Source organism: Panthera pardus, unplaced genomic scaffold (assembly GCF_024362965.1).
Source record: "Panthera pardus isolate Hobbes unplaced genomic scaffold, ASM2436296v1 HiC_scaffold_8, whole genome shotgun sequence".
Classification (NCBI taxonomy): domain Eukaryota; kingdom Metazoa; phylum Chordata; class Mammalia; order Carnivora; family Felidae; genus Panthera; species Panthera pardus.
In genome coordinates, this window is record NW_026527013.1 from 150,394,545 (window position 1) to 150,418,822 (window position 24,278).

At 42.0% G+C, this 24,278-nt stretch overlaps 1 protein-coding gene across 1 annotated transcript; it reads left to right on the top strand.

The window, feature by feature from the left end:
* Positions 1-4,481: 4,481 nt before the first annotated feature.
* On the top strand, positions 4,482-21,010 carry STMP1 (short transmembrane mitochondrial protein 1). The gene is made up of 3 exons (XM_019452861.2): positions 4,482-4,600; positions 17,495-17,548; positions 18,405-21,010. The coding sequence occupies exons 1-3, from the start codon at positions 4,586-4,588 to the stop codon at positions 18,477-18,479; spliced, it is 144 nt and encodes a 47-aa protein (XP_019308406.1). The 5' UTR covers positions 4,482-4,585; the 3' UTR covers positions 18,480-21,010.
* The last annotated feature ends 3,268 nt before the right edge of the window (positions 21,011-24,278 follow it).

The following is a 24,278-nucleotide window of genomic DNA, read 5'->3' on the forward strand; positions in this document are numbered from 1 at the left end:
AAAGAATCAGAGACTTCCCATATACCCACTGCCCCCACACATGCACAGCCTCCCCCACCCTATCAGCCTCACTCACCAGAATATACGTTTTGACCAGGGATGATCCTACATTGATGCATCGTAATCACTCAGAGCCCATGGTTTTTACCTTCCAGTTCACTCTGGGTGTGTATCCATCACTGTAACGTACAGAGGAAAATCTTGATCTGCACTGCCTGTTCATTTCTCCATTCCCTCCTACCCACCACCCTCATAACCTTTGTAACCAATTATTTTTTTAAATTTTTTTAATGTTTATTTTTGAGGTGGGGAGGGGCAGAGAGAGAGAGAGGGAGACACAGAATCTGAAACGGTCTCCAGACTCCGGGGCTTGAACTTACAAACCGCAAGATCATGACCTGAGCCAAAGTCAGAGACTTAAACGATTGAGCCACCCAGGCGCCCCGACCAGTTATCTTTTTATTGTTCCCATAGGTTTGTCTTTTTTCAGAATTTAATATACTTGGAATCACAGAGTATGTAGGCTTTTCAGAATAGCTTCTTTCACTTTGTACCATGCATTTAAGCTTCCTCCAAATCTTTTCATGGTTTAATAACTTTTTATTTTTTAAGCACTGAATTGTATTACATTGTCTGGATGTACCACAGTTTTTTAATCCACTCACTTCCTGAAGGGCATCTTGGTTGTTTTCCAAGTTTTGGCAATTATGAATAAATCTCGCTTTTATAAACATCCTTGTATGGGTTATGGTGTGGACAGAGGTTTTCCACTCCTTTGAGCAAATACCAAGGAGCACGATTGCTGGGTCATATGGTAAAGATAGTTTAGTTTTATAAGATACTGCTGAGCTGTCTTCCAAAATGGTGGTACCATTTTGCATTCCCCCCCGGCAGTATTTGACACTTCTTGTTCTGAATCCTCACCGGGGCTTGTCAGTGTTCTGGATTTTGGCTATTCTAATTGGTACCTCTTGTTTAATTTACATTTCCTTGATGACATACAATGTGGAGCATCTTTTCATGTTTATTTGCCATCTGTATATCTTCTTTGGTGAGGTGTCTGTTAAGGCCTTTGGCCCATTTTTAAAGTCAGATTGTTTTCCCATTGTTGAATTTTAAGGGTTCTTTGGATATTTTGGATACATGTTCTTCTTCAGACTTGTCTTCTGCAAGTATTTTCTCCCAGTCTGTGGCTCTTCTTCTAACTCTTTTAGTATTCTTTGGGAGAGCAGAAGTTTTAATTTTAATGACATCGAGCTTATCAATCATTTATTTCATGCACCATGCCTTTAGAGTATCTAAAAAGATATCATTATACTCAAGGTCATCTAGATTTTTTTCCCGTGTTTCGTCTAGAAGTTTTATAGTTCTGCGTTTTATGTTTAGGTCTGTGGTCCATTCCGAGTTAATTTTTGTGAAAGATATAAGGTCTGTGTCTAGATTTATTACTATAATAACATTAATATAATATATAATATATGTTTATATATAATATTACTATATTATTATTGCATGTGGATTATTATTATTATTATTGTTTGCATGTTGAGGAGTCTAACTTTACACTGTGGTATTGCCTTTGCTCTTTTATCAAAGACCACTTGACTATATTTATGGGGGTCTGTTTCTAGGCTTTTTTATTCCATTGGTCTGTCTGTTCTTTTGCCAACCACATTGTCTTAATTACTGCAGTCTTCCAGTAAGCTGAGTAGTGTTTGTCCTCCAACTTTGTTCTCCTTCAATACTGTGTTAGTTACTCTGGGTTTTTTGCCTCTCCAGATAAACTTGAGTCAGTTTGTTGATATCCATGAAATATCTTGCTGGGATTTTGATTAGAATTACCTTTAATCTATAGTTGAAGTTCGGAAACACTAATTTCTTCACAATGTTATTGAATCTTTTGTGAACATGGCGTGTATCCATTTATTTATTTATTTGACTTTTTTATCAAAATGTTGTGGGTTTCCTCATAGGGATCTATGTTGTACATATTTTGATCAGTGTCTAAGTGTTTCATTTCGGGTGGTATTAGTGTAAGTATTGTGTTTTTAATTTCAAATTCCACCTATTCATTGTTGGTATATAGGAAAGCAATTGCTTTTTGTGTATTAACTTTGTATCCTGCAACCTTGCTAAAATCACTTGGTTCCATGAGTTTTCTTGTTGATTCTTTTAGGTTTTCGACCTAGGTGATCATGTATTGAAAAATTTTTGCCAATCCTGTGGGTGTAAAATGGCATCCCCACTTGCAAACTTTGTGTATTGTTTACCTTTTTTTTTTCTCTGTTTATAAGCTTTATTTTTTGGGGGGTTGTGGATTTCTTTTTATGTGTAGGTGGTAAATATAAATTTAGAGGGCTTTAGTGTATTCAGTTTTGGGTTTGCAGATATTTTCTCCCAATCTATTTGGTTATCCTTTGAATTTTTTTTATGGTGTAGAAGCTTACATTTTAATGTAATCTATCTTTTCCTTGAGGATGTGTGTGCATGTACTCTTTATGTTTTATTTTAAATTTGGCCAAAACTATTATAAAACTTGAGGGTCATAAATCTACTTTTCAGTATTGTCTTTTGACAGTTTAAAAATGTTGCCTCCTCTGGGGCACCAGGGTGGTTCAGTCGGTTGAGCATCCAACTTTGGCTCAGGTCATGATCTCACGGTTCCTGAGTTCAAGACCTGCATCTGGCTCCCACTTCAGATGCTCTGTCCACCTCTCTCTCTCTCTGCCCCTCCCCCACTTGTGGTTTCTCTCTCAAACATAAAAATAAAACCTTAAAAAAACTGTTGCCTCCTCATTAGGTCATTAATCCCTCTGGCACTGATTGTTGAGAATGGCATGATCTCTGTTTCCAATCTCTTGCTACAGTGAATATTTTTGAGCATACACAATTTAACCCAGTTGCTGAGACAAAGGGTTTGCTCACTTAAACTTAAGATAGTTTTGACCAAATTACCCTCCAATGAAGTTTTAACAGTTTGTATCCCCATCAGTACTGAATCACTATGCCTGTTTCCCTACTCTTTCCAATGAAATGTGTTACCAAGCTTTTTGATTTTTGCCAATCTGGAGAAAAATGATACCTCATTATGGTAGTAATTTACATTTTTCTTAGTGTGAATGCCACTGAGTGTCTTTCCATATGTTTGAGCTATTTGTATTTCCTTTTCTGTGAGCTGTTCATATCCTTTGAACACATTTTATTGGGTTGTTGGTCTCATTGATTTGTAGGGACTCTTCATACAAAGGAAATTAGTCTTTTCTCACTTGTTTTATCTTTTTTTTTTTTTTTCCCATACAGGAATTTTTAATTTTTAGATGGTTGATTTTATCAATCTTGTGTTATGGCTTCTGAATTTTGTTTCATGAACCTTCCAATTTGGAAATTATAAAACAATTTCTCCTTTTTTTCCTCTAGCAATTTTACTGTTTCTATTTTTGTTTTGTTTTGCTTTGCTTTGTTTTGTTTTTGATCTGTAACTTTATGGAGAAAAGCAGAAATGGAGAGAAAATGCTTCTTAATTCCCGATCGCTTTCCTCTTCCTCATCATTGTCCACTGTATCTCTATCATACACTCCATAGGGTTAAAACTAGTATGTTTTGTTATAGTTTGGAACAAGAGTTCTGCTTAATAGACAAGGGTGAGTTCTGAAGGTTGCGAGCAAAGAGAAAAGGTGGTCATCCTTTGTAAGCACGTGTTAAGGGAGGTTGTTGAGGGTTTCAAAGACCAGGAGCTCATAATACGATAGGGCAAGCTCTGTGTGGAGACAGGATGGGGAGAGGTCTCCTAGAGCTCACTGGCCTCACCAGTTTACATGACAAGCATTTATTGATCCCTCATGTCTCACTTGATTCCCACAATTCAGCAAGGGAGCTGGCATTAGACCCATTTACAGAGAAGGAAGGCGAACTTCAAAGAGGTTAAGTAACCGGGAAGCGAAGGCAGTCATGAATTGGACACAGTTGTGTCAGGCTCCAAAGGCCTCCAACTTAAGCACCTAACCTCTCTCATAGGTGCTCGTTGCAGTTTCCATAGCATACATGCGGCACTTTTGCAAAGTACAGCGCTCCTCCCCTCCATGGTTTCTGCATGAGGACCGGGTATATCGTGTTGCAAAAGCTCGGATTCTGCTTTGCACCTAGGGATGGCCTCCTGCCCTCCTTGCAGTTCAGGGAGTCCTAAGCCTAAGTGCATCAGAATCGGCTGGGTGCTGGTAGTAATATAGATCCCGGGGCCCGACCCACGTTTCCAGAAGCGGGATTTGGGGGACTGGCGTCCCGGCATATGAACGACCAAAACTATCCAGCCAGGCCTGGGACTTGGGACTTGCTCCTCCTCAGCCTTCTCACCAGCCGTCCGGTTCAGGCGGTAATGCCGGGGCGCTCCGCCAGGGGGCGCCGGGGCGCCGCGAGCGGCGCGCGGGTGGGGCGGGGCGCGGCGGGGCGGGGAGAGGCGAGGCGGGAGGCGCGGGCGGGGCCGGGCGTGACCCGGAAGCCCACGGCGGGTTCCGCCCTCCGCCCCAGAGGCAGGCTCGGACGGGCCCACCCAGCGGCAGCCGCCCTTCGCTCCTTCCTCGCGGACACCATGCTCCAGTTTCTGGTGAGTGGAGCTGCCCCGCAGGGGCTCGGGGTGGCTTCGGGGCCCTCGAGGGCTCCGGGGCCGGGCTGCGGGGCTGTAGGGGTGTGCGCGTGGGTCCGCGTCCCCGCAGCGCCCGCTCGTCGCCTGTCGGGGTGGGCTGCAGGGTTTTGTTTCTGCCGGGCGCCCATCCCTTTGCTGTACTTGTTCTGCAGTCATTCAAGTCACGCCAGAACTTGGAGGCGTCAGCAGGCATTTTCAGAGCCACTTCTGGGCCGTCCCGGCGGATTGTGTAATCGTGGTGTTAAAGCTTCTGGGGTCCTTAAGGACTTCGCGGCCTCCCCTCTTCTGCCCCCCGCACCCCCGCACCCCAGTCCCTGCCGGAGAGCCCTGCTGGTTGGGTTTTTGAGAACGGAAGAGGGCGGGGAGGGCCAGGAATAAACTCTAAATTAGTAAGCCATCCCACGAGGCGCAGAAACACAAGGTCGGAGTTAGAGCCTTGGGGGCTGGGGGGGAGGGGACCTCGTCAGGCCTTTTAGAGCTTCCAGACTTGGAGGATGGCTGGTTGCTGGCGTGAGTCAGACCCCGGTGTGCAAGCAACTCTTCCAAAGTGCTCATTTTTGGGGGGGAAATGAGTGTTACTATGAGCAAATAAATTCTACCTCCTGGCTCTTTATTTCGGTTGAAAACTGGTTTTCTGGCGACGCTGAGTGTATTTCAAAGATTGCCCGGTGAAGGTTTCAGGAAGTCTCGCCAAACATTTCCAAGTGAAAGTCTCTCTTCCAAGTTTTTGAGCCTTCCACACTTGATGCTTTCAACCTCTGGTTCTGACAAGAAGCAGGTGTTCCATTGTCTTCCTGGTGGACACGTTCGGTGCCTTGGGGAGAAGATGCTTTCCCACATGCTATATTCTTTATTACAGGGAATAAAAAAAGTGCCTTGTTTGGGTTTTCTCTTTCTTTCTTTCTTTCTTTCTTTCTTTCTTTCTTTCTTTCTTTCTTTCCTTCCTTCCTTCCTTCCTTCCTTCCTTCCTTCCTTCCTTCCGTCTGTCTTTCTTTCTTTCTTTCTTAGATGGTAATTGATTTTTAAAATCTCTAGGTGGAAAGAGGTATCCTTGATATAAACTGCCCAGCTAGGACAGGGCTGTACCCTTTGCCTCTGGAAGTTTCTCCAGTGTCCTAACTAGGTGTTAGTTTAGGGGGCAATAGAAATAATTACTGTCATTTAGTTGTAGGAAACACAAAGGTTAAAAACAGTATCAGTGGCGCCTGGGTGGCCCAGTCGGGTAAGCATCCAATTTCCGTTCATGTCATGATCTCACGGTTCACAAGTTCGAGCCCCGAATCGGGCTCTGGGTGCTGACAGTTCAGAGCCTGGAGCCTGCTTCAGATTCTGTGTCTCCCTCTCTCTCTGCCCCTCCCCTGATCGTGCTCTGTCTCTCTCTTTCAAAAATAAATAAACATTTAAAAAAATTAAAAAAAAAACAAAACAGTATCAGCCCCAAAGTGTAAGATGATAGCATTGAGACTTCTACAGCTGTAGCTTATTGATTCCATTATACTTCATAAGTGCTTTTGCAGAGTGAATTTATTTGGTTTTGGAATAAACTTTTGCTGTGTATAAATATGCATGTATCTGATTTGAGGATTCAGAATTCTCAGCATTCAAGGAGAGATGCTGCATCCGTCCGTTAAATTCCTAGCTCGGAAGTAACTGGAACGTGGATGCTCTCTTGCCCCCTTGTTCTCCCATCTCCTCATCGCATCTTTTGAAAGACGTGGATAGTATTACTTTTCACCTTGATTTTACCTCTGTCGAATGATTCACTAAGTCTCTGAACTTGGGCAAGTCTTTCTCTTGCTTTTAGCCATTTTATTTATAAAATGGGTTGAGGGGTGCCTGGGTGGCTCAGTCAGTCGAGTGTTGGTCTCTTAATCTCAGCTCAGGTCTTGATCTCAGGGTTATGTGTTCAAGCCCCGCGTTGGGCTCCATACTGGATGTGAAGCCTACTTAAAACGACAACAACAACAACAACAGCAGGTTGAAGCAGGTGATCCCTAAGTTGTCCTCGAGCTTTTAACCTGTGACCAGCCATCTTGTTCTGGTGCTTAAGCAGTCAGACACCTGGGCTCGAACCCTACCTAGCTCCATCGTTTTTAAGCTGTGGGAACTTGGGTATGTTATTTAAATTGTCTGTGCTTCAGTTTCCCCATATGAAAATGGGAACCTACCTCATGGCTTTGTTGTGAGGATTAAAAATGAGTTAACACATGAAGGTGTGTTAACCGACACTTAATAAGGACTCAGATTTATTCAGTTTCTCGCTGGAACCGGTCCTAAAAATGGGGACCCGTTTACCCTCAGAAAGGTAGGTGATGGGAAGAGTTTTGGAAGTAATGAAATGGATACAAAGTTAAACCTGTGCATGGTCATTGCACATTCTGGAACCCTCCAAGACGTTTCCCACAGTTGTCACTTCCTGGAACACCAGTTGAAAACCACTGCACCCGATTGTGTTGCTTTTATATTCCTTTCGTTGTCCATTCCTCCGTGGATTAAAACAGTCGCCGATCATCCCGGTCTCAAAAACTTGTTCCCGTGGTCCTGCTGCCTCTTTTCCCTTTAACGCAGTAGCTTCCTTGATCGCAGTAGGTTCAGCCACGGTTGTTGTAAGGAAAGTTCTGAGGCTTTGGGGGGAGGCCTGATGTGACGGACACCGCCGGGAGCCCTGCGTGCCCTGCCTGCGGTGCTCTTCCCGGGGTCATGGATTGCCCTTGTTACCTTCGAAGTGGCAGCGCTTGGTGCTCTTAATCACCTCCTCCTCAATCCCCCATCTCTTGGCTTTTGGATCCTTCCTTGTGCGACATTCTTTAACACTAGAACACATGTGGCTTTATTTTTGGGGAAGAGCCTGCACAGAGTGAAGGCGACTGACTCTGGTGCTGGCCCCTCCCAGGGCTGAGGGGAACAGTATCTTGGGGCAGCAGCCGGGAAATGGTCCTATCTAATCTCGCCTGCTGGCACTGGCTGCTTTTCCCGTCTTTTGGTTTCTAGGTGTTTCTCAAGGCTCAGTCCCTGACTCTGCTCTTCTCTTCACACCCACCCTCAGGGAGTGTGTTCCTTGTCATACATCACCTTTCCTCTTTGCTGCTTCCCGGACTACCTTGCGTCCCTTTCTCTGAGTTCCAGTTCACTGTCATCAACTGTCTGCTCAGCATCTCTTGCCCTACCCTCTATCTCAGGCCCAACACATCTGGACCCGTTGCCTCTTCCATCCCCCACCCTGCAACCCATGCCCCACAGCTGACTTCTTTCTCTTCTCCAGCCCTTTCTCAAATTTGAAATGCTGACATAATCTTTGATTTGTTTCTCTCCTTCATTCTCCATATCCTTATCAGCTATGCCTAGCACATAAATGTCCCTGTGTAGCCTTGGGTGAGTTCCTTAACTGCTCTGTGCCTCAGTTTCCCCAGCATAAACTGGGCAGTAATAGTACCTGCTTTATAAGTCTGTGAGGAGCATGAGCTAATTCATGAAAGGAGAATGCTACCTTGCACACAATAAGCACTCAGTAAACATTAGCTGTTGTTTTAGGCCATTGGGTCTTCATTACTCACCTTACGAAAGTTCCATCTTTATGTTCCCCAGTGACAAGTTCGTAGAGTAGGTCTTTTTTACTGTGCCTTTGCACCAGGTACACCAGCCTAGTTGGGGTAGGAATGTGGGTTTTGAGTTGGAGGAGTGATTGTAGGTTATGTGGTTTAACATGCTGACACTTGGTCTCCACTGCTAACGGGGTGTCTGGTGTATGTTTTGTCACCTCCTGTTAAAATAGGCTCACTATGGAGCACCTGGGTGGCTCAGTTGGTTAAGCGTTCTGTCTCCCCTTCTCTCTGCCCCTTGCCTGCTTGTGCTCTATCTCAAAATAAATAAACTTAAAAAATTAATGAATAGAATAGGCTCACTACTTCCTCAGAGGATCTGTCATTTTTGGTCACCATCTTACACTATTCTTGGTGTTAAAGAGCAGTTCTAACTCACATGACAACACTTCACATATCAGAACAGCATTACCTTGGTACCTTTCTCTATCCCCTGACCCCCATCAGTCTTGTCTTTAGACTAAACATCTCTGATTCTTCCATCCATTCTGTATTTCAGGTTCATGCTGGTTAGCCTTCCCCGAATCTAGTTTGGGGTTGGTTGGTTGGTTTGTTTTGAAACATGGCCCCTCCATGCAGTCTGATCAGCCTTAGAAAAGTAAGGCTGCCTTCTCTACTTCTACGTTTCCTTTGATGCCCTTGGTGTTCTGTCCACCCTTGCAGCTGCCTGAGTAATCCTCCAGTCTTCTTCACGTGCTCAGAAACTGTCCATGGTCTTTATGTCCCTCCAGATCAAAGAGTAACCACTTGCACTTGATTTTCAAGATTTGCTAATCTGACCCCATTTTCCCTTCCTATTGCCCTTCAACGTATCTCCTTTGCTTTTGATTGAATAGACTATCTTACTGATCTGGACCAACCTATGGACCTTCCTGCTATCAGACCTTCCCATACGGTTTTCCCTTTGTCCTCTTTTTTGCCTCCCCCTTCCCCAACTACTCTTAATGGCTCAATTCCCATCTTTTTCCATGAGCTTTCTTTATTACCTTAAGCTCCTGAAATGTTGACACTGTTAGGATCCATCTCCCCATTAATTTACATCTTTGTATGCCTTTCATCAATGTTTTATTATCTTCTCAATAATAGTCTTGTACCTTGTTTTTTATATGTATATTTCCAGGTACTTTTTAGTTGTTCTGAGTGGCATCCTTTTTAAAATTACATTTCCAAATTCATTGCTGATGTATAGAAATGCTAATTTGGGTGTATTGATTTTTTTAAATGTTTATTTATTTACTGAGAGAGAGAGAGAGAGAGAGAGAGAGAGAGAGAGAGAGAATCCCAAACAGGCTCCACGCTGTCAGCGCAGAGCTTGACGTAGGGCTCGATCCTGTGAACCGTGAGATCATGACCTGAGCCGAGATCAGGAGTCTGACGCCTTACCAACTAAGCCACCCAGGTGCCCCTGGTGTATTGATTTTTGTATCTAGCAGTCTTCCTTATCTTTTAACTCCCATAGTTTGTACATTCACTTGGAAGTGAATCAGTGAATGCCATACTGTGAAGGCAGTCTTATCTCCATTGAAGGCAACAAGGACAATTTTGTGCTCTTTTCCAATTTTTTCCGTAAATCAAGTTAGGACTTCCAGTAGTAGTAAGAGTGGATATCCTAGTTTTTTTTTTCTGCTTTTAGTGAAAATGCTTCTGAGGTTTTAGTATGATGTGTTTCTGATATTTCCTTACAGATGAACGAAATTCTCTTCTATTTCTGGTTTAAGAGTTTTTATTATGATTGTCTATTGAATTTTGTCATGCTGTGTACCCATATGGTGATCAAGTGATTTTTCTCCTTTGATGTGTTCATACAAATGACATTAGATTTCTAATAGGAAGCACTTAAACTATGTGGCCCATTCAGACCATCATTTGGTGATGCGCTCTGTTTTGTTCACTGCACCTTCATGCGTTTTAGTCTTGTCTTTCTAGAGTAGACCATAAATTCCAGGGGAAGCAGCAGCATACCTTATATTTAGATTTCCCAAGCACATGGCACTTAGGCAATACTATTTTATTTCATTTATTTAATTAGATATTCCTCTTTTGCCTGATGACTTCTCTCAGATATTCATAAGATACTTGAATATTTGAATCAGCTTCTTTGAGAACAGGCCGACTGGTTCTACCTGATAGACCTCTTTCCGGAATGTTACAGCTAACTTTTTCATGAATGTCCCAATTTAATTCACTGGCTCAATTGAAGAATTAACAGCCACCGCCCCCCCCCCCCCCCCCCCCCGCGACCCCCCGCCCCGCCTCTTCTTTCTCTAAGGAAAATTATTGAGTATAAAATCTAGCTTACATCTTAAAAATGCACTTCTCTGTGGTTGCAGTAGAGAAGCCATAGGTTATATCCTCAGCAGAGGTTTGTTTTAATGGATAGAATGCGGGTTTTATTATTACTTGAAGCAGCTGTGAAACACAGTTGATAATTTCTCCACAACAAGTCTAAATGTTTAAAGACTAAGGTACAAAAAGGTGGATCTTTTCTTGCCTCCTTGAAATGGAGCAGTCTTCAGGCAGGTTCTCTAGGTGTGTAGATTAAAGTGAGAAATTGGGGCACCTGGGTGGCTCAGTCGGTTGGACGTCTGGCTTCGGCTCAGGTCATGATCTCCTGGTTCGTGAATTCGAGCCCCGCATAGCGCTCTGTACTGACAGCTCAGAGCCTGGAGCCCGCTTTGGATCCTCTGTCCCCCCGCTTTCTCTGCTCCTTCACTGCTCACGTGTACTCTCTCTCTCAAAAATAAGTAAAAAAACATTAAAAAATATGTAAAAAGTAATTTAAACTGAGAAAATTATCAGCATATCTTTTATTAATGCTAGATAATGTATACTTTTGGTTTTATTGTCAATGTGTAGCTTTTCTCATCTGAGACCATAAAATATTTTGGGGTATCCTTTTGAATGCTAGTTGTAGCTATATTTGCTAAATAAAATGAGATTATTTCTATTATTATTTATTTTTAATGAGATTACTTTTAGGTTTCTGAAACCCTTGTCAGTAAATACGAGATGGTTCAGATTCTGTGTCATAACTTGGGTTTGAAAATGTGATTTGATGAGTCCTCTTTCAGACTTGTTGGGTAGTGTTCAGTCTGGGTTACTGCCAGGTGCCATCCTCAGGTCAAAACTGTAGCTTTATGCGCTGACAGACATACCTTTCTGATTGGGGAAGGGGTTGAGCAGCAAATGATGAGTCAGATTGCTTTGGAGTTTGCTTACTTGTTTTTAAGACTTAGTGCTTGTTGGTGTTGATGCACCCTTGTGACTAACCTGCTTATGTGTCCTTACATAAAAAAAGTTGATTTGCTGTGGTGTTCATATACAGAGCCACCAGGTGATGGCAGTGGTCCTCATTTTTTTCACTGTAACGTTTCCATTCTTTTTAAGCATTTGTCCAGTCCGGAAACCTTGAAGTTGTCTTTGATTTCCTGTTTTATCCCATGTGGCTGATATTTTACCACATCTTATTGATGTTTAATATATTTTTTAAAATATTTATTTATTTTTGGGAGAGCGCAAGCCGGGGAGGGGCAGAGAGAGGGGGACAGAGGATCCAAAGTGGGCTCTGCCCTGACAGGCTGACAGGCTGACGAGCCTGATGTGGGGCTCGAACTCATGAACCGGGAGATCATGACCTGAGCCCAGGTCAGACACTCATTCAACTGAGTCACCTAGGCACCCCGAATTCAGTGGTTTGTTTTGTTTTGTTTTGGTTTTTGGTTTTTTTGTTTGTTTGTTTTTTTGTATGTTCATAGAGTTGTGTGGCCATCGCGGCTATCTAATTTTGTATCTAGTATTTCGTTGTCCCAAAAAGAAACTGCATACTCATTAGCATTCATTTCTCATTCTTCTCTTCCACAGCCCTGGACAACCACTAGTTTATTTTGTGTTTTTATGGATTTGCCTATTCTGGACAGTTCCTTTCAGTGGAGTCATATAATAGGTGGTCTTTTCCGACTGCCTTTCACTCAGTATAATGATATCAAGGTTCATCCATGTTGCAGTGTGAAGTCAGTCCTTCATTCCTTTTTGTGGCTGAATAATATTATGTTGTATGGATATACCACATTTTGTTAATCCTTTCACCCGTTTATAGCACTTCGGTTGTTTGTAACTTGGCTATTACGAGTAATCCTGCTGTGAACGTTTGTCTGCTGGTTTTTGTGTAGATGTATGTTTCATTTCTCTTGCATATGTACCCTAAAATAGAATTGCTGCATCAGACAGTAACTCTGTGCTCAACTTGAGGAATTGCTAAACTGTTTTCCAAAGTGGCTGTACCCTCAGCAGTCGATAAACGTTCCACATTCTCCACATCCTTTTCAAAACCTGTTCATCTTTTGTGTTAAAGTCCTCTAGTGGGCACAATGTGGCACCTCACTGTGGTTTTGATTTGCATTTCCTTGATGACTAGTGACACTGAGCATCTTTTCATGTGCTCATTGCTCATGTGTATCTATCTGATTTGGAGAAGTGACTGTCAGATCCTCTGCTGATTTTTAAGTTGGGTTGTCTTTTTATTATTTAGTCACCAGGATTCTTATATTCTAGATGTAAGTCCCTTATTGATAAGTGATTTGCAAATATTTTATTCCATTCTATTGGGTTGTCTTTTCATTTTTGTGATGGTATTCTTTGAAACACAAACATTTTTAATTTTGATAAAGTCTAATTTATCTTTTTTTTTTTTTTTTTTTTGGTCACTTTTGCTTTTGGTGTCATATCTAAGAAACCATCGCCTGATGCAGATCTTGAAGATGTGTTCCTGAGTGTTCTTACAAGAGTTTTATGGTTCTAGCGTTCACATTTAGATCTTGACCCTTCTCAGATAGTTTTTGTTTATGATGTAAGGTAAGGGTCCATATTCACTCTTTGGCATGTAGATATCCCGTTGTCCTAGCATTGTTTATTGAATGTATGAGCACCTGTGTTAAAAATCACTTGGTGCCTGGGTGGCTCAGTGATCCATTGTTGGTTTTGGCTCAGGTCAAGATCTTGTGGCTTTGTGAGGTCAAGCCCCATGTCAGGCTCTGCGCTGGCAGCATGAAACCTGCTTGGGAGTCTGTCTCCCTTTCTCTGCCTGTCCCCAACTCGCGCTATCTCTGTCTCTCTCAAAGTAAACTTAAAAAAAAAAAAAAAATTAAAAATATGTTTTAAAAAATCACTTGACCATAAAGGTGAAAGGTTTTCCTGGACTGTCCATTCTGTTTTGTTGCTTACCGTTGATTTTTATTTTATTATTGTTATTTTAAGTTTTCATTCATTTTTTAATTCCAGAATAGTTAACATAGAGTGTTATATTGCTTTCAAGTGTACAATATAGTGATTCAGCAATTCTGTACAATACTCAGTGCTCATCAGGATAAGTGCACTCTGAGGCTTCACCTATTTCCCCCATTTCCCCCACCCACCTCCTCCCTGGTAACCATCTTTTTGTTCTCTATAGTTAAGAACCTGTTTGGGGGATCATCATTGATTTTTAAGAAAAACAATTCAGTCACATTTGCTTCTGTCCTCTCTGCTGCCACACGAATCTGGGCCTTCCATGACCTGCACTTACTCATTATTCAGCCTTTTTTGTGTAGAGCTGCTGGTTGAATACTTCTGAAAGCAGTGGTTTCATCACGTTGCTGCTGGTAGAGGGTAGCCGTTGGTGTTCCACCAAGATCGCATGCGAACTAAACTCCTTTGCCTGTTTCTTGAGGTTCCCTCAGCCAGCCCTACCCAAGTCTCCATACTTAACTTCTATTTCTAAATTCAAATCATCTTCTAATCAATCCTGTTTCTCTTAGGTATCACATCTTCATATTTTATGCCTTGATTCTCCACATTCAGTTCCCTTCCCAGTTTAAAAGATAACACTTTCTCAGCATAGAGACTGTAATAACAAGTTGAGGTACCTTGATCTCTTTCAGATACAGTTTCTTAGAAGAATCACTTCTCTGTCATTCATTTGGCCACTTAATGCATGACCCAGTTCTGGTTTGTCCTGCCTCTGTTACAGTCAAGGTCCTGTACTGGGTGTTGCCTTCAGTTGTTTTGTAACTGTTTTGTTTATATGTAGCTTTTCTTCCTATACATTGTACAAACTCTTTGAGAGTGTAGAGACATTTTATAATCCTTTCACAGGGCTGAATATGAATGTACATTCAGTATGTAAGGGTCTTTGATCTTTTAATCAAAACTTTGGGGACCAGATGTATTGGGAGATGTTTTTAAGATTTTAGAAAGGTTTAAGCTGCATATACCTTGTTACTTAACAGCCCAGTAGCACTCTGGGATAGCCTCTGTTACGACATACATTAAAATATTTCCTGTTACGCCTATTCTCCAGTGGGGTGTAGGGCAGGATCCTATGTTTAAAGATTGCTTTTTCTGTAGCAAAAAGTGAGTTTCCACACTGAATGTGATAGACTATAAATAGTCTCATATCAGTTCAGGTCAGGTGTGATTTTGCTGCCAAATGAGTTACAGTGAAACAGTTTGAGTAGAGTTTGAGTTTCAGAATTGTGGGTAAGGGATTGTGGAGGGACGTGGGTTCTAAGTGTAAGGTGTAATTATAGAGCAGGGACACGCTGTCTCCTCTAATGTGTGGGGACCCAGGCCGGTCTGGACTTCCCTCCTTGATTCTTCGCTGCAGCCTTTTCCTCCCACCCATTTGTCCTTTGACCAATTCGCTCATGCCACTCCTCTGTCCCCAGATCCCTGGTGTTTTGCCATTTTTTTGTCCCCAGTGTGCTTGTGGGAAGAAGCTACATATTCCTAAAGTCTCAAGATGATTGCAGAAAGGATGTAATAGTAATTCATTTAGTGTCAAGCTTGGGAAGCCGTCACTTTTCTTTTCCCTGCACTACCTTCTCTTCTCTGCAGTGAACACAATGGGGGACCAGTGATGTGGAGGGGGCACCATGGGGGTGGCATACAGCCATCTGGATGGACTCCTGGCAAGGCAGCCAGGTCTTGGCCTGGATGAAGTTAAGCAATCTTGGCCTGCAGAGAGGTTTCCGATTCATTCAAGACCTTCTGTAATCTGACTCCAATCTAACTTTGTCAGATTAATGAGTCACCATTGCTCAGATTGAGATTTTATGTTTTTATATTTCTTATTAATTTTTTTCTGTGTAAACTTGCCTATTGAGCATCCCATAAAGAACATATAACTGCTTTTCTGGCTTCATGCATTTCCCTCAACATTTTTCTTTTAAAAAAAAATTTTTTTTTAATCCTTATTTATTTTTGAGAGAGAAAGAGAGAGACAGAGACAGAGAACATGAGCAGGGGAGGGGCAGAGAGAGAGGAAGACACAGAATCTGAAGCAGGCTTCCAGCTCTGAGCTGTCAGCACAGAGCCCAACGCGGGGCTTGAACTCATGGACCACGAGATCATGACCTGAGCCGAAGTTGGACGCTTAACCGACTGAGCCACACACAGGCGCCCCTCAAACATTTCTCTTATTATGTGACATTTCTCTTATGTATGTAATTTTACAACATCCCAGTGATAGACTGGGCAGTATTCTGAAACTGGAATTGGACATGACTTGTCTAGAAGCCCATAGTTTTTGTTTTGTGTTGTGTTTTAAAATGACTGCTATTTTTTCACGTGCCTAATGGCTGGTGACCTTGCCAAAAGGAAGCCACATTAGATATGCCATATTTATTTTGAGACACACAGGGTAAGAACCAGGAAGCCTCAAATGTTGGAGCTGGAAGGAACATTGCTAGTATGTTTTATAGATCAGGAAACAAATCAGCTAAAGATACACAGCTAGATAGTGATAGAATCAGAACTTATTTTTCTTGAAAATTTGCAACTTTATGTTTCCTCTGCTTGGTTGCTTGGTGTTAGAGCTAAAATTTTCATTTGATTTTTTTTCTCATCTTCTAAGTAAATTTAATACTCTTTCTGGATTTGGAAAACCTCTATCTGGTTTCAACGCACAGAAGTGAAAAAAAAATCATTTTGCTTCTTGGTACCACCTTGGTAAAACTATGTTTTCACAAGACGTGTCTAATTAATCCAATGATTAGAAAATTGGTCTATGATTAGAGATTGGATAGCCTCATTTATGCTTAATTTAACTAACAACAAACCAATTTAAAGTGTGCTTTTGGTGTTTAAAGCTCAGTAAGGCTGTATTCTGTTTCCCCATATATATCTCTAACTTGAAGACAAGGTTAGATCACACCATTTAGAACTGGTGGTGATAAGTGCCACACTTTTTCTGTTAACCTCTGCTGTGTATTGAATAGGAGCAACACTGATTATAGAAAATGGTGGGAAAAAAAGAAATACCAGATGCCAGTTTGAATTTATGAGATTAGAAATTAGGTGTCCCGTTGGAGGGGCTTAATTGTTGGAGGAAAAAAACCCAGGGAATTACAGATCATCATTAGAACTCAGAGTTTAAGGAGCTTTGGTTCTTTTGTTGTCAATGGAGTGCTTTAAGTTTTCATGAAATGGTTTTGTTGTTGTTGTTGAAGAAACCAGTCACCCGATGGGTTACACATTTATAGTTCTCTAAAAATCATGCCTGTCTCTTCTCACTGAGAAAGAGCTGGGGAGGGGACGTGTGCTCCCCGTAGGTGGGAAGTGCTCTGCCCATTAGGTCCCATCCAGGCAGAGTGCTCTCAGTTGGATGTTGGAGTTTCCTATGCTGTTCTCTCATGATATATCTTTGTTTGTGAGTGTGAATGTAATTTAGGTTGTTCTGTGTTTCTTTGTTGTGAACGACCCTGAAAAAGTCCCTTCACTAACTATCCTGGGCCTCACGTTCCACTTGAAATAAGAAGAGATTGAACTGTGAAAATCTCTTCATTTTCTAAGATTCTACCATTTAGCTGAGTACTTTTTTAAATCAGATATTTTTCGTTTAATGTAACAAGAAGTAACAAACCAAAGAAGAAAGAAAGACAAAAAACAAATTACTTTCAACAACAAAGTCATCACTTTGGCTTGGGTTTCTAGAACTGACAGTCAAGTGTTTATGGAGGTTGTGAGGGGACAGGGAGAATCTAGGGTAGATTTGCTCAGTGCTACCATTTATTCTCACTTCTGTATGCTCCTTAACGTTTTGGGAGAGTATTTCTATGTTATTTTACAGAAGGAAACAGTCTCACACTACCTAGCCCTAGGCAGGACACAGGGGTCGTTAACTGTCCTGAGCTCCTTAGACTGTTGTCTTTATAGTTTGGTTTGGTCTCAGGTGGCACAGAACTTCGTATCCAGTGTAACTCTTCCTGTTCTACTCTTTCAGCTTGGATTTACTTTTGGCAACGTGGTTGGAATGTATCTGGCCCAGAACTATGACGTAAGTGACCATATCTGTGTCCTCCCGTAATTTGTAGTGACTTGTCTTTGTTGAAGTCAGGCATGCCTTCCAGCGTAAATGAAGTCCGTAGGTCTCGGGGAAAATGTCCTGAGTTTTGTAGAAGGATTTTCTGCTGTTTGAAAAATACACCTCACAAAAGCATCTGTCCTCCGTATCACCACAAGAGGGCAAAATCTCATCAATTTAGATGGTCTTATGATCCTGAGCTGTGCTGGTTGGCCCAGAATAATTAACTACTGACTTAGAGTCTTCTTGTATAGTTCTGTGGACAATTATGTGATAAGTGGAAATGTAAGAGTAATTGGATCATCTTTTCAGTTACATCAGACACATTTTGTAGAAGGGGAAGTGGAAAAGCAGGTGACAAAACTGCCCATACATGGGGCCTCTGGAAAGGTTGTTTTAAAGAGAGGGAAAGGAAGGAAGAGGTGGGAAGAGGGAAGGAAGGGAAATATGTTAACTTTTGATTTGTCTGTGGTGAAGCTATTAGTGTGACAAAAGAAATTCTTTGTCAACCTTCACTTGAGTTACATGGTTTTCTAGGCAGGAACTTTATTAATTTATATCGCCTTTATTGTTCGTATGCACAACTTCTATTTGGCAGTGGATTGAGGTGGTCAGTGAGTATATAAAAGTAGAAGTCAGAATTTAGCTTCTGAGGAGGGAACATACTTCAGTTTATAGCTTCGAGATCCTTCTTATGCAGCCGTGAGGCCAAGTCGCTTTCAGAGGAAAATAAAGACTTAACAACAGCCCTTTGTTGTAGGAGGAAGAGAAGTAAAAGAGTATCAATTAGGTAGCTGCAAAATTATAATCATCTTTTTTCTCTTTAAAGATACCAAATCTGGCTAAAAAACTTGAAGAAATTAAAAAGGACTTGGATGCCAAGAAGAAACCCCCTAGTTCATGAGGCGGACCCAGCACTGCTTTCTGGATAGACCGATTCTGCTCTTCTTGAGGCCTCCTTATCATCTGAACCAAAAAGCTTTTGTTTTAAATTTCAGCCTCAGCAGTCTTCCTCTCTGCTAGATCCTATGCTGCCTGAGAGCAACAGTTGAGGCTTCGCATTCAGAACTACCCTTTTCCAGCATCCTCCCCCCTTCCCTTCCTCCTTCCAGTCACTTGGGACGGCCTGAGACTGGAATTATGGTGCTTGATTAGTAAACGTGACCTCTCTATTCTTTGGGGTTTCTAGTGTTTTCTAAAGAAAAATTGATGAGTTTTGTATGGCTGATCAGATTTCACAGTCTAACAATTATAATGGGTGTTTAAACATTTGTTACTAAATTATGTTGTTTCACGGTAATTAAAATTAAAGTCCAGAAGCCACTTACTCCTGAATTATCCACTTACTGTATACTGTTATCAGCCAGCTCCATAGCTGCTAATTTAATCATTAATCGATTTGCTACATTGACTGAGAAACTATATCCTGAGAACCCTGTCAGGAACTAGGGAGTTTAAAAATATGTAAAATAATGGCCTTTATCCTCTGTGAAATTCAGTCAAGTATGCATGTTTTTCCATAATGATGTCTTTGATTCGACACTTTTCTCTCAAAAGAATCCTCCTATTTTAAGGGATTATAGGTGCATTTGATGTTACATGATGGATAAATGATAAGTTGTCTGTAAAAGAAATATTATGCCTTTTCACATTAAAAAAATGTATTTACATTATAACTTTATAGTAATTCTCATAAGAAAACTTTGAGGGTTTTTGTTTTTGTTTTTCTCCCTGCAATAAAAAATCACCATTGTATGTTGACCCATTGGTAGAGACATCTCTCTGCTCCTCATTCAGCAGGGAGAAGCTACTGAAGATGAGACCTCCACCCAAATGCTAAATATTTCCATTATTGATGGGGGTGGGGGGTGAGCATAGAGGCCGCTTTTCGGCTACAGGCAGTGGAAGCCTGAAGAAGGCAGAAGGGCCCACAGTGAGCACGCAAACGGGCTCATTAAGCCATAGGCCCTAACTGACCGATGGGCTATGTACAGCTAGGTGCAGTTCTAAGGATCACCAAAAAAGGGAGAATTCCATCAGTCCTCATACTCCCTTACTCCGCCCTACTGTGACTATAGCCCCTCACCATCGCCTTGTGGTGGACAGTCTCTCTTTTGCTGTCCTGCCTGCTGCTCCCTTGCTCTTTAAAAAAAAGAAAAGAGGGCGCCTGGGTGGCTCAGTCGGTTAAGCGGCCGACTTCGGCTCAGGTCATGATCTCACGGTCCATGAGTTCGAGCCCCGCGTCGGGCTCTGTGCTGACTGCTCAGAGCCTGGAGCCTGTTTCAGATTCTGTGTCTCCCTCTCTCTCTGACCCTCCCCCGTTCATGCTCTGTCTCTGTCTCAAAAATAAATAAACGTTAAAAAAATAAAATAAAATTAAAGAAAGAAATCACCATTGTAATTTGTCAAATATATAATTAGTCCATTTTTTTTTGGTTAAGAAAATGTTTGAATACTTCACTTTTCCCATGGGTCAAGATACAAATGTGATTCAGAATAAAGAGTTTCTCCCACTCCTGTCCATCAGCAACTAGTTCCTCTTCCTGGAGGCAGGCTCTGTCAAGTTTCCTGTATACTTTGAGGAAGATTCTTTGCCTAAACAAATACATGTGTGTGGTGGGGGAGGGAGGGGAGGTTTACACAAATGATAAACTGTATTGGTTCACCCCTGGCCTTTTATTTTATTTTATTTTATTTTATTTTATTTTATTTTATTTTATTTTATTTTATTTTTTAAATGGAGATCATTCCATATCAGTATGTAAGAAACAAGGAACCTGTTTCCCTCCTTTGGCTCCATGAGATTCTAGTGAATGGATATACCATAACTTACTTAATCTGTTACTGATGAACATTAGGGTTCCTGTCTTTTGCTGTTATAGTGATGACCTGGAACCTGAAGTTATTATACGTATCTGTGTGGAGTATGGCTGTAAGCTAAATCCTAAAGGTGTAATTTACCCTAACTATAAAGTCTCATTTGATTGTGTGCTTTGTTTTAGGGGACTTGTTGGGCAGCTCACTGATAATGCCATTTCTGAAGAAATTTTAGCAGAATCTGTAAACTGGAAGACTAACTTAGAGACACCTTTATTCAGGCAGTGATGACATTGGTACTGCGTGATTATAAGACAAAAGGTTCTGTTTTCTCTTTGAAAACGGGGATCTCTCGTACATGGGTATGGGTTTTATCCCTGGCAGCTTGTCCTGGCGTGTGATACAGGTGACGTGAAAACAGCATATTATGGTGTGACTTCACCCTAGGAGTGAGATCATGGGCAAGCGTCTTATTTTTCTGACACTGTTGTATTCTCTGTAAGATGTGGATGCAATATCTACCTCATACGCTCACATGAGAAACAGGTGAGATAATGTATGTGATGTGTTACACAGTGCTTTGCAAATTGCCCAATAAATAACAGATACTGGCCCAAACACGCTGCTTTTGGTCAGAATACTTTATTTTCCTGCAGTTGCTTTTGGAACCAGTTTATGAACCATGCAGACTTTGTCATTACTCTGTGGTCACTCTCCTGGTTGCTGATGAAAATCTAGAATATCTACCTTGATCACACTTCCTGGCTCATAAGATTTGATCTTGAATGACTGAATTGTTAGCAGAATGAAATACAGCCTTGAAGGATAAAGTTTTACCGCTTTTGAGGGTATTCAAAATGCCACAAGCTTAGAAAGGTAACTTAAATGTTAGGAGATTAGGTCTCTCTATTACGCCTTGTAAACCAAGCACATTGGGATTTAGGGCTTCCCTCAGGAGTGACTCTTACCCTCGCTCCCCGGTGGGGAGCCATCCAGCAAATCCATTCCTGCATTTGCCTTCACCATATAAACTGCTCCGCAGTGAGTACCGGCTGCCTCCGTGCTCCCCATTCAGATACCCTCTTCTAGTTAGGTTCTTGAAGCAGTGAAAAGGGGTTCGGAGTTCTCAGGCAAGGTTATCCTCACTGAGCTAGAGGAGGAGCCCAGAACCATCACGGATGTTGGGGTGTAGTTGAAACTTTGCAACGCGAGTGAGGGGTGCAGCCATTGTGATTGTGGCACTAAGAGTGTTGTTACGCAGGGACTCTTGCCTCACACACCCTCAGAGGGAGGGGAAGAGTCCCTGCAAGACATACTCGTCTTCTGCTTTTAAAAATGTTGGAAAACTCCTCTGTCAACGTGGCTTAAGAAAACTTCTTGCCATACCTGATCGTAAAAGGAAGATTACTCACGTGTGCAAAATATGACTTCAGGGTTGATGTTGGGAACTTCATAAAGACATTGGGCCTGACAAGTTTATCCTTAAACCACAATCCTCCCAAACAAAGGGAGAGAAAAACCCAAACAACCTCATTTAACATCATCAAAAGGGGTGTTAAATATGTCAGGAGTTGAAGTTGCCATTGATGTCTTCAGTGGACTTTTCTAGTGATTTGGTGTTTGAGGCAATTGAGCAGAGACCTGTTGCTGATTTAGAGGAACGATTTCATTTTTTCTAGCCCATTTGTAGGCCCATTTTTTCAGTTTCCATTTGTAGGACGGTAGAGGAAGTTACAGCGTGTGGTTTCTCTAGCTGTCTGCATACGGGTTCACAGAGCATATGTGCACGTGCATGTTTTCATTTCCACTGAGCAGTACAGTCCCCAGATACAAGGCTGGTGTTTGTTTTTCTGCTGAGGTCTCCTGCCTTTTTAATGCTTTATCTGTTAGTCCCCCTGAAGGAACTCTACAGACTGTCCTGGAGCAAATGAGGCTTTTTCTTAAACTGCCCATCTTGGTCTTTGCACGTAGCATTTCCATTCCTTACTCGTGAATGAGTGTTTTTTTCCCTACTGACCGTTAGGGCCTTGTGGAAGGCCACAGGGTGGCAAAGGGAAAATATTTGGAGATCTTGCCTGGTGTAATAGGGGAGCTCGTGACACTCAGATTTTCGTGTTTATGCCTTTTCTGAATCTCCATGTGCCATATTTCGTCAAGTACATTTTTTTTATAAGGTGCTGGGAAACACCGGAACGGTGAGGTTTTATGAAAAGTGCACAGGGTGGGGCATTGCAAAACCTGAGTCGCAGGCCCATGTGGATCGTTGCCCCTGTGGTAAGGCCTTATGCAAGGTGCCGTGTGGTTGCATCATTTTTGCATGTGCAATTGTAAAAGATCAGGACAAGAAAGAGTCACCATGTAAATTGCTGGGCAGTTGTGCTAAGAATTCATTTAGTGAGGGCAGCCACGGGATGGGTTACACGTGTACTTGGTCTCTCTCACCTTTGTGTTCTAACGGTTTGAACATCTTGCTATATACTGAGAGTGATTCTAGTGTTTAGATGTACTTTTGCAAACGTGGCCCCTAAGTGTGAAGCCAACTACGTGATTTAGTATTCAGCTGAAGAAACAGATCTTTTCTCACGTTGGAGGGAAAACTAGCTGTGTTTTCTTTACTAAAAGGTGGTTCACGAGTCTTTGCCATGTAAATGCTAACATAAAAGATTGTGTACCATGTCCTTCATGGGTGACTAAAAGGAATTTCAAAGGCAATTTCCAAAGGCAATTAGGCAAGTTTGATACATAATTGACTTGAAAATAAGGTGCAGTGAAGTGTCTTTGTTTCTCAGTCATCTATCAAAGAAGCAGGTATAAGGTGGTCACTTACTGCTTTCTTTTTAACATTGTGATGTTAGAAGATAAAAGTCAAATTGTAACCTGTTTGCAAGAGACTACTCAGGAGAGCCTTTAGTTAGTGTCCATCAGTGATGACAAGGGGTCGTTAGTCGTTTCTGACCTTTCCTGTCCCTGGAATGAGCAGTCTTGGTTGGCCTGATCTCTGATGTTGGGAGAGAACAGTGCTGCTTTTCAGAACGGTCAGTAGACCGGACTGAAATAAATGCTGTTTCTCAATTGGCCAGTCGAGTGCACTGGCTCCTGGAAGCTTCCAGCAGCATCTGCCGTGGGGAGCTGCACTGCTTTCCCTTTAGGAGTGAGTGCGGTTCTCAAACGCTCAATGGTGGCCAGTGATTCAGGTCAGCTTAATTCTAAGTCAACGCTTCTTTCTCTTTTTACTTGTTTATACTCCTGGAATCTTATTATTTGCACCTTTTTCTCACTGTCTGACCTAGAGGCTTGGGGTCCAAGTTCTGTAATTGACATTTGACACTTTGGCAGCCATGACGATACGCTAACACCCTGCCTCTTCTGAACATTTCATAGCAAGAGAACTATGCAGATTCCATCAAAGCAGCCATAGCGTATATTACACTGGGATTTTATTTGGGCTCAGGAGGTCTTTATTTTCATCACTAGTCACATAATGTGGCCTAAGCTCATTGATGCAGAAGAAGCAGTAATATCCGCGGTTAAATCCTGTCAGTTTCGTTGTGGTCAGAGCACGCGAGTGCTGACCGGCACAAAAGCAATCTTAATAATTCACAGACCCTTGATAAACTAAGAGAGCGACTTCACTGATAAGTTATTGTTGTGGGGAAACCGGCCATGCTGTCAGTAATAACTTAAAATCAAGTAAAACAATGTAGCAGCTCCAGGGTGTACCTTTTCCAGTAAGACCTACTTAGCAAGTAACTGGTGGTAGAAATCAGAACTATGTAATGTCTCCAAGCCAGGGGGATTGGGAGCTGTATCCAGTCATCGAGCAGGAATATCTGTCGTGGAGAAAATGGCCTGGTTTTCAAGAGGAAGGAGGCCTTGATTTCCAAAG